Source organism: Monopterus albus, unplaced genomic scaffold (assembly GCF_001952655.1).
Source record: "Monopterus albus unplaced genomic scaffold, M_albus_1.0 scaffold192.1, whole genome shotgun sequence".
In the NCBI taxonomy this organism is placed as follows: Eukaryota; Metazoa; Chordata; class Actinopteri; order Synbranchiformes; family Synbranchidae; genus Monopterus; species Monopterus albus.
The window spans coordinates 451,846-462,194 of NW_018128072.1; the positions used below are offsets into that span (position 1 = coordinate 451,846).

General features: G+C 39.9%; 1 protein-coding gene across 1 annotated transcript; it reads left to right on the forward strand.

Annotated features, from left to right (window-relative positions):
- Window positions 1-116: 116 nt before the first annotated feature.
- On the forward strand, window positions 117-10,178 carry cyth2 (cytohesin 2). The gene is made up of 12 exons (XM_020617640.1): window positions 117-295; window positions 1,812-1,962; window positions 2,652-2,718; window positions 2,804-2,922; window positions 3,010-3,090; window positions 3,289-3,401; window positions 4,598-4,746; window positions 4,830-4,941; window positions 5,585-5,661; window positions 6,733-6,804; window positions 6,890-7,044; window positions 7,251-10,178. The coding sequence occupies exons 1-12, from the start codon at window positions 229-231 to the stop codon at window positions 7,336-7,338; spliced, it is 1,251 nt and encodes a 416-aa protein (XP_020473296.1). The 5' UTR covers window positions 117-228; the 3' UTR covers window positions 7,339-10,178.
- Window positions 10,179-10,349: the final 171 nt, after the last annotated feature.

Sequence of the window (10,349 nt, forward strand, 5' to 3'; positions counted from 1 at the left end):
TCAATTCGTACATTACTCAGTTTTCATCATATTAACGTCTAATAGCAATTTATGAATGTATAACTTCATCTTTATGTCTTCTCACAAAATATCACTTGATTGTATTTTGAAAAACATCTTACCGGAAGTAGACTGACGAAATTTCCGGTGTCTCTACCTTCTTTGTCTCCGGGCCAACATTTCGACAGCGAGGATATATTTACACATATATCCGTTTTCTGATATTGAATGACAGTCGATTCTGAAATATTTATGCCTAAAAATAAAGCGCCAAAAATGGATGACCTGGACTACAGTAAGTGGGCTAAGCGGCTATTTTCACAGGCTATCGCTAGCTAAATGTCGCTTGTTGTGTAGCTAGTGGCTCAGTTTATTTACTCAGGTGTGACACATTGATTTAAAATGAAAATATTTCACAGTAGACCTTTTGTCGGGTTTTCCTGAAAGTATGGGCGGACATGCAAGATACATTTTGGTTAGAATATGCTTTAACCTGATGCCAACTAAATATTGTTTGTTTCACTGAGTGCTCAAAGCTAACGTTTCAGCTAATGTCGGTGGACATTTAACACCCCCATAGCTTAGCAAATTAATTTGACAAAGTTTATCTTCCACCTGTAATCTTAAAACTAAATGAGTTTACAATAGCTGAAAATCCTGATGAAATACCTTGTTAATATGGAGTTGATTTATCACCCAGCCCTGCAGTTTAGCACCATCTTTAGTTACATCCCTTAATCTTGTTTTCTTAGCATTGCCTTTGTCAAGGGTTTCATGTTGAGAACATAATATTAAAGCTATGTATTTTAACCTTATGCTTATGATGAAAATGGTTGACAGCAAGCAACACAAATAAAAATCCATTCACTTTTATTTTATTATGGTGTCTGCTGAAAAAAACACCACCCATTGCATAAAACTAAACTTACTGCATGGCTTGATAGTAGTGATGTTTTTCACCAAGCTCTTAACATAATTGGGTGTTTTACCAGTGAGGGGTTGGAATTGGGAATTAGAGTGCACTAATTTTTCAGTCATCCTAATGTATCTGTGGTAAAAGTACTGTTAATTTATTTCAGTGTCACATTGTGAGAATTAGCTGCTTTTCATTGTCTTAAATCTTAAGTCCTGTTTTATCAAATGGTGATGTGCTTTTTTTTTTGACTGCTTCTTGATATGTTGTAAACATAATGATTAATTGAGAAAATAATCTGCAGAATTAATGTTAGTTGCTGCCCCAATATCATAACTCAGTCAGTGGGCTGTTGATGACCTCATAGATTATATTGCAGCAGCAAACGTGATGGGGAGGCGACAGTGGTGCGGTGGGTAGAGCAGTTGTCTCCCAACCGAAAGGTTGAAGGTGTGAATCTCGGTGCCTGCAGTCCACGAGTCTAAGTGTCCTTGGGCAAGACATAGAACCTCCCCGTTGGTCCCGATGGTTAGAGCCATCGGTTGAGTTGGCGCCGCAGATGGCTGCCTCAGTTCTGTACTGGAAACAAATTCCTTGTGTGTAACATACTTAGCCAATAAAGGTGATTATCCTGATTCTGAGCATTTTTTGCACAAACTGGGTGCAACAGGGAGGTGTTAGTGAGTGGAGGAAGGAGGGTAAGAAATTGAAAGGTTAAAGTAAAAAGTATGGAATAACTTTGGCATATTAAGAGGCTTTTATTTTTGCAGAACAGGAAACAAAACTGAGGCCACCCAGTGCCTTTTCATGTTTTATTTACCTTTGCTAGCTCCAGTTACCACTGTTATTATCTCCCTCCTTCCCTTAATGTAGTCAATCTTCTTCTCTTCCATTACAGTCCCGGTAGACCTGAGCCCAGAGGAGCGGTCTGAGCTGGAGGACATTCGCAGGCGGAAGGGCGTCCTGTTGCAGGAGATTCAGAGGCTCAGAGAAGAATTAAGAGAGGCAATTCTAGAGGTGGAGGGACTGGAGACCAGCACAGAGGGCAGGTTAGAAGAAAATTCATTGTAGATCTGCTACTTTGCTCTTACCAGTATTGATTTTGACAGGAGTTTGATTTATTCATTACTTGCAGTTAGTCAGCTTTATCATTTTGTTCACTATGATTGGTTGCATGTGTTTTGGGCCTCATATATCTGGTCAAGGAATTGTCAAGCTTGTCTATCTGTTGTGGACATTGCTAAAGCACAGCACTCTTACTTGCATTTGCTCTCATCACTGTATCAGCTGCAGTTCAACAGCCTTTGGGCAAAAATGACAATTTTATACATTAAAATTAAATCAAAACAATAAAGTGTGCAAGAAGTGAAAGAGTCTGAAGTCACTGTAAGAGAGCAATAGGTTTGTGAGGCGATGCCTCACTTTGTTATATACATACAGTATATGAATGATTTTATGTTCTTTAAATGACCTAATATTTTGATGGAGGATTAACCATTAAAAATGATCATTAAATGTCTGACAGGCTTTTCTTTAGGACCAGTGATTGCTTGTAATTTTGACTTTTCTTAACATTTGATTGTTTAAACTTATGCTGTTTCAACTTTTTACTGCCAGATAAATTGAACACTATTCTATGAGATATTGGAAACCAGACATGGTCTTAAGATTGTGATATTTTCTCTTGTGATTTCATCACACCAAAGCCGTCCTCTCACCACCTTGTTCTCCTCTACAGTAAAACTCTACAGAAAAGTAGGCATGTGGCAATGGGAAGGAAGAAATTCAACATGGACCCAAAAAAGGTAATACCTGTCAATATTTATACAAGTGTAGTGTCTCTCTGACTGTATTACCTTTGTTGCAACTGACTCTTTCCACTCTCTGTAGGGCATTGTGTTTCTGGTGGAGAATGAGTTGCTCCGACACACTCCAGAGGACATCGCTCAGTTCTTGTACAAGGGAGAGGGCCTCAACAAGACTGCTATAGGAGATTACCTGGGAGAAAGGTGCTATGTCTGCTAATATCATGTGCTCTGTTTTCTCTCCTCATGCATCAGCCTTTTGTAATCATGCTTTTTGTTGCTGTATTGCAGGGATGACTTCAACATCAAAGTTCTTCAGGCCTTTGTTGACCTCCATGAATTCACTGATCTCAACCTCGTCCAGGCCCTCAGGTAAAGTGTTTCCACTTTGGCATGTGTTTTATTTTGCCTAGTATCCTGGCATTCTCTGTTGAAAAAGGCTTCTAAACAATGGAAAGTCCTACTCTCTTGGTCACTTCAGACTTGGGAGGGGAAAAATTATGCAAGAGAGAAGGTGTGACTGTAACTTGATTGCAGAATGTGACCTAAACCTTGACCTGTTTTCTACAGACAATTCCTGTGGAGTTTCCGTTTGCCTGGTGAAGCCCAGAAAATTGATAGAATGATGGAGGCCTTCGCCCAGAGATACTGCCACTGCAACCCTGGTGTCTTCCAGAGCACCGGTAAACACAAACATTTTCACAGTTATGCCGTATTTCATGTCATCATAGGCCAAACAGAAAGTTAAGGTTGTTTTCCTACAGTGGGTCACAGGAAGGGACACTTAGTGTGCATTTTACACACACTTGTTTGATTTACAGTTGGCACAGCACAAAGTAAAATTAAAAGTGTCCTCACATAAACAATGAGCCCCCTAATTGCAAAGGACTTGGTATGTGAACATATGTTTACATGTGGTGTTACTCAACGAAATGCACTGTGTCCCTAAGATCCAATTTGATGATCTAATGTATCAAGTGCATTTCCTTCTTCATAACACTTGCAAAACCAACTTTTGAAGTATTTAAAATTTTATTGTTCACAACCATAGCTGTGTCTCTATTCAGGGGCTGTGTCCTTTGAAGGATGTTGTAGACTGTGAAGGATGAACTATGGGCCAACCTGAAATGAGACATTCTGGTCTCATTTCGGAGGATTTCCTGTTTATGTTACCAACTGTTCCCTGCCCCTACTGTCACTTTACAAATCGCCGCTCTGGTCACCTAGCAACTCTGACAGCTGCTCTGCGCCCTGCTGGTGCACAAAGAATTTTGGGATAGGGTGGGCCTCAAAAGATCCACCAGTTGCAGCTTTCCTTGCCTGGGGAAAGAAGGACGTATTTCTCGGCTGCATTTGAAGGAGCCTTTGAAATGGGACGGCCTTGTCGTGACACTATGATGCAGTCCCCTGAATTGGGGTCACAGCTCATGTTTACTTAAAATCAGTCATCTTCTTTTGTTTTTATCGCTACCTGTTGATCAGTGAAATAGTGTGACACCTTTGGCATGAATTAGGGACACACTGATACCAGTATCATGTCCTGAACCTCTACTACTCGTACTCATAATAGTGTTACTGATACCACTTAACAGCAATGTCACATTAGCTCACACTGGTTGAGCAGGTTGTTAGGCAGAGGATGGGGAATGTCAGCGATTTGGAGATATTTTAAGACGTGATGACTAGTAAAGCCAACTGCAAGCTCAGGCCTTTGTATCCACCAAGGGTTACATGAAGGGAGGGGCACTCACAAACGCACAGCGGAGTAGTGACAAGGTTGTGTATTTGAGATGACAATAGTCTGTGAAGTAATAAATAGTTAAACTATGAATATGAGTCATTTTGTACAGAACACAAGTCCTGTCTCTCCTGCTTGCAGACACGTGCTACGTTCTGTCATTTGCCATAATTATGCTGAACACAAGCCTTCATAACCCCAATGTGAGGGACAAACCTGGAGTGGACCGTTTCATCTCGATGAACCGGGGCATCAACGAAGGGGGCGACCTGCCAGAGGAGCTGCTCAGAGTATGACGATGTCTACGTGTTGTTTCTCTCTGTAGATGGTCAAATGACAATGAGAAATTTTATAATCTTCTCTGTTATTCCAGAATCTCTATGAAAGCATTAAAAATGAGCCCTTCAAGATTCCTGAGGATGATGGCAACGACCTGACACACACCTTCTTCAACCCTGACAGAGAGGGTTGGCTTCTCAAACTTGGTGAGATGATGCCAGTGTTTCTACTTTATTGGGGAGCACCGCTGCCCTACATGCTGGCTTTAACCCTGAACTTGTACAATTATACAAAGTTACTGAGAAAAAGGCATATGTTGTGTACGCGACTGTACATTGTTCTCATCTAAAGCTTTGTGCTATGATGAGCCTGCCGTTTTCTCCCTGAGGTATGCTGTCTCTTTGCCTCCACTTTAATTGTCGGCTCACAGTGTTGTGGCATTGAAACATTGCCATAGCATGATGGTGACCAAAGACTCACTTTCTTGCATCATGGCAGTCTAAAAATCTGATTGTTTTCTTTTGCATGGTGGTGCCTGTGATCTGTGTCACTAATAAAATCTCTCTTCCTCTCCTCCTCGTGTTTCTCTCCTGTCCCTTCATCTCTCTTTTTGTTTACTGTCTAAAATCTCTGGTCCTTTTTGTCTCTGCTTCTTCCTTGTGATTTCCACCCTCTCCTGCCGCTGCTTGTTTTCTCAGGAGGTATGTATTTATGAAGTAGATGTAGTTGTAGAAAAAAGTAGCCATATAGTTTTCTGTAAAAATGTAGATTGTAGAGTATTATCTCCTCAAATCTGACCCCTAAGGAAATCTTCTATCCTCTCCTGTTGTTGTCATGACTGTGTTTCAGGGGGAAGAGTGAAGACCTGGAAACGGCGATGGTTCATTCTCACAGACAACTGCCTTTATTACTTTGAATACACCACAGTAAGTCTTGGTTTGCTCTCATGTGAGATTGTCAATGCATCAGGTGCAATAAACAGGATTCTGAAATATTTTTATGCTTGTGTTCAGACAAATTATTTTGTTACTTATAAATACATTTTAATGTTGTATGGTTGCTAGAAAGTTTGGAGTGTTTGTTGTACCTGGGAGTTGAGAATAAACTAATTTCTGAGCAAAAATACAATACCATAAATACAACCCAACTTTCTGCAGGAAGGTTGGGTTGCTGAACTTGAGGATTAGATGCATAACTTTACTAATCCACTGAGAAGAAACTGGTTTGGTTGCTTATGCATAATAAAACAATAGACACAAGTCAGACCGGACACAAGAGATGACATGAAAGACTACCACAATAATACCAACGCAACAAACTGAAAAAATAGAGGAAATTTGTGAAGCCCAAACCCTTCCTGTCATATGTGAAGAACAAGACAATAGATTTTGTTTAACCTGGTTTGTCACATTAGTTCAGTAGCCAGAGCCAAAGTGCCTCGAATGGCCACTTGAGGCTGGCTCCTAAAGGCATGTTAAAACTTTACAGCAGAAATAAACATGCATACAGCCTGGTACAAAAAATGTTTTTGGTGTCTTTAGCTAATTTCCCCTGTCATGACAACTGTTGGGTGAATTTTTATCTAACTCACTCAATAAGTTGTACTGAGACTAAAGGTTAAACATAATTAAGGGCAGGGATGCTTTGAGTGACAGGCAGTAGGGTCCCACCGTAGGTGGATAGCTCCTAACTGTCTGGCAGGCTTCACTCATGCTCCACCTCTTGCCCATTTTGGAGTAGCTGTAGCAGGTGGAGTGAAGCACTATCAATATGGTGACGGACAGACTTGGGCTTCAATGGGTGATGTCATGGAGGGTTTGTCCACCTTTTATATACTATTAATGAGTGGGTTTTTTTGTTGTTGTTTTTTGAGAAAGAGATCATCAAGAGTTGCAATTTTTCCAGGTTTTGCAGAAGTAATGCTGAGATTGGAAGAGACAGGGACTGATTAAACACACAGTCATCTCACAACCTTTGTTTGTCTATTCCACTAACAGGATAAAGAGCCACGAGGTATCATTCCCTTGGAAAACCTTAGCATCCGTGAGGTTGAAGATCCAAGGAAACCAGTATGTTTGTATTCCTGCATAACCTTATGGTTAAGTAGGAGTAAGATGATTGTTCATCTAAGATTTGTTGCCTTTGTCCCAACAGAACTGCTTTGAGTTGTACATCCCCAACAACCGTGGTCAGCTGATTAAGGCATGTAAGACGGAGGCTGATGGGCGAGTAGTGGAAGGGAACCACATGGTGTACCGCATCTCTGCCCCCACACCTGAAGAGAAGGACGAATGGATCCACAGCATCAAGTATGTTGATGTAAAACTGGATAATGTGACAGGAGAAAAGGAGATCTTGGTACAGTAGCTCAGTGAGCTAACATGAGGTAGCTTCCTGTGTAAGGTCCTCATTTCAGTTTCCTAACTGCTTTGTGGAAATGCAATGTAATTCTGTGTTTTTGAGAATCCACCCACTCATTAGTGTTGTTGTTTGTTTTTTTTGGTCATCCATCCAGGTCTGCCGTCAGTGTTGATCCCTTCTATGAAATGCTTGCTGCCAGAAAGAAGCGTATATCACTGAAGAAGAAGGAGGAACAGCAGTAGATGATTCCCTTCATTCTCTCCCTGTCTTCCTCTGTTCTCATCTCTCCTCCAACACGAGACACATACTTTGTCCCTGTTCACATCGTTGGCCTGTGCTCGCTCTCCTAAAAATGGACTCCTTGCTATACTGTCTACAGACTTTTGAAAAGCTACACTCAGCGTGAAGAGCTCACCCACTGTGGCTGCCTCTTGGTTACACTACAGCCAGAGCACACTGTCTGACCCATCTTCTCACCACATTCCCCTCTCATCCAGCATGTAAGTGAACTGTGAAACATGTCTTAGACCATGTTCACACTAATATGGGTAATTTCACAATTTTTTTTTCTTTGTTTTGATTTTCTTCCACACTTGGCCATCTTTTAAAAACCACTCACCAAATGTGAACAGATTTGCGAACACTGATCTTACACTGGAGAGATGGAGGATTTACTGTGATCTTGAATGTCTTAATCCATTTCTCAGACTCTTGACTTGCTGGTGCATTTTCTTCTTCCCAGTTGTTTTTACCACTAAAGTTGCTCAGCAGAAATGCTTCAGGCTGTTGGCTTAAGTGTCTTGTGCATGCGTAATAGAAGACATCTTGTCTATTTTATTAACATTCTAGCATGTATAGCAGACCATCATAGTATGATCTCAAATTGCTAGTGTGGATCAAAACCCATGAAGCAGCAAGAAATTTATTTCTGTTAGTGTGAATATGGTCTTATTTAAGGAAGCAAGGAGCTTCAGTGCTTGTGAAGTCTTTCACATTTATTGATTCCACCTAAATAAGAAATTGCCTTTCTTGATTGTGCTTACCCCAGACAAAATGTGAATTCAGTATTCAAACACTAATAGTATTTAGATTCTGTTATTTTTGGTCAAAAAGGTGGAGAAACAAAGCAGCAAATGATCTCAGGTTGCTGAAATGTGCCCGTTGCTTCCTGTAGTTCTCTTAACCACTTTATATGCACATTGTTGCTACTGTCCACACTGTTACTCACTGTTCATTACTGGTTATATTTACATAAGATTTTTATCACCAAGTTACTGTTGACCTTAAAAAAATGGTCAGGTCTTGAGGCGGAAAGTTGCTTTGCTTGTAGCGTGTTTCTCTACTTGTAGAAACTTGCACATTTCCCAACGTGTTTGGGCAATAGCAAAGCATAGGACTAGTCTAGAGGCTTGTTAGCAATTTGTTTATAGCACTAAACTGAGCAGTGATATGGAAGAGGATCTGGGCCACTGTGCATAATGGGAGTTCTGACTTTTTTTTGTCAGAATTTTGTCTCTTTTCTGAGAAAAAAGAAAGTCAGTCACAACTTTTGTACATTGGTCCTGATCCTTTTCTTTACACTTATCATGTCCTCTCAGATATAATGTTACAGTATGCCACAAATCATGTCCTTCCTTATCACTACAAGACAGACACGGACATCTCCAGTACGAGTAATAACTCCGTCAGACACTTAACTGTTAGAGCCAGGTCTGTCCACTAAATCACAAAGGCAGCTCATTACACTATATACTTTTTTGTAAATAGATGTTAGCATATTTGTTTACGATGCACATAGAAATGATTTAATTTATTCTTTATCTTTTGTTAAAATCAGATTTTTGTACGAGCTGCTGTGGAACTGCATGTTAATAAACCAGGGCGTCACTCATAGGTACTGAGGTGTCACTGGTCATGCTAGTGCACTGATCTGAAAAGTGTTAGTGTTCCCTGATGGCTTGGAAAATTGCATTTAACGTGAAGGGTGATTTATGCGTACGTTGTCATAATTATAGTTTTGGGGAAAATAAGATATCTAAGCACTGATTGTAGTCAGATTTAACTGAACCTGCTGATAGTTTTTCCAGTAAAACAGACTCTGTAAAGCACAATGATCAGTCTCTCACTCTGCTAAGCTAACAGCCAGTCTTTATTTCAGTGGCTGCCCAGTGTTCATTTAAGTGTGAGGAAGCTATTCACAAGCTGAAAATTCTAATTAACTGATACATTTAAACGACAACAAACAAGGAACACTAATAAATATTTGATCTGTTATTTAATAGTAAAATTATTCACTTGTAATGAATCAGTGACATGTTTAGATTTCTGTCCAGTGATAGTTTTGCTTGACATCCAGTTCATGCACTGTTTCTAGTAGTTTATTGAATTGGCATTTTCAAGATGGAAGGGAAAAAATTGTCTATTGCACTTTATCAATTTTAGCATTTTGGAGAAGATGCTGTTGCTTTGACTCCAATACAGCTCCTATACTCTGTAACACCCTCTAGTGGTAAACGCACACACATATGCCGCAATATCCCGAAGGATGAACCATGACCTGTGTTATATGCCATCAGCTGTTTTTGACCAACATGTACTGTATTTGTTCATCTGATGAAGATTATGTTGCATGAAGCTGAATGTTTTTTGTTTTTTTTTTCCCCGTTTGCAATCAACATGTAGACCTTTTTTAATGACGCAGCACGTGATGAATCCTTCAGTTGCCTCTCACACTTCATCAAACTAACAAAGGCCTAACTTTATAATTCAGTGTTTGTGTGTCTATTCATCACATCAACTGTCTGTAGGCCTTCACCTTCTGGGTATTCTTGAAGTTAAAAGTTGCCAAAACCCTTGTTGGAACAAATATTTCCATTAAAACAAAATAATGAACACTGAAGTGAGTGAACTGGTGCTGGTCCTCTGTTTCCTTTGAGCCCAGAGCCAGAAAATGTGCTTATTTTGTATTTATTCATATTTATTTACTGAGAGCTGGAGATGGACAGATCACCTGTTAATGTAGCAAAAGAAGAACCATGATAGATTGGTGCCAGTAAACTACTGTGTAACAATAAAAGGTAAGCAAAGATGATGGACTGTTTTTTTTCCTCCTATAATTATCTGTTAATGGTGAGATTCTGTTGTTTTATTGACAGATTAAGCCTCAAAAATGCCATTTAATTCACACCTTTACAGCTGTAGCAGTTCACTGAGTCGTGTAAAGATTGGTGACTGTAGAAGGTGTTTCTGTGAT

Bases quoted from the DNA above. Each gene is read 5' to 3' on its own strand.
- cyth2 (XM_020617640.1), top strand. From the start codon at position 229: ATGACAGTCGATTCTGAAATATTTATGCCTAAAAATAAAGCGCCAAAA. The intron at 1,963-2,651 runs GTTAGAAGAAAA...TCTCCTCTACAG, and splicing joins GAGACCAGCACAGAGGGCAG to TAAAACTCTACAGAAAAGTA. The intron at 3,402-4,597 runs GTAAACACAAAC...TCCTGCTTGCAG, and splicing joins TGGTGTCTTCCAGAGCACCG to ACACGTGCTACGTTCTGTCA.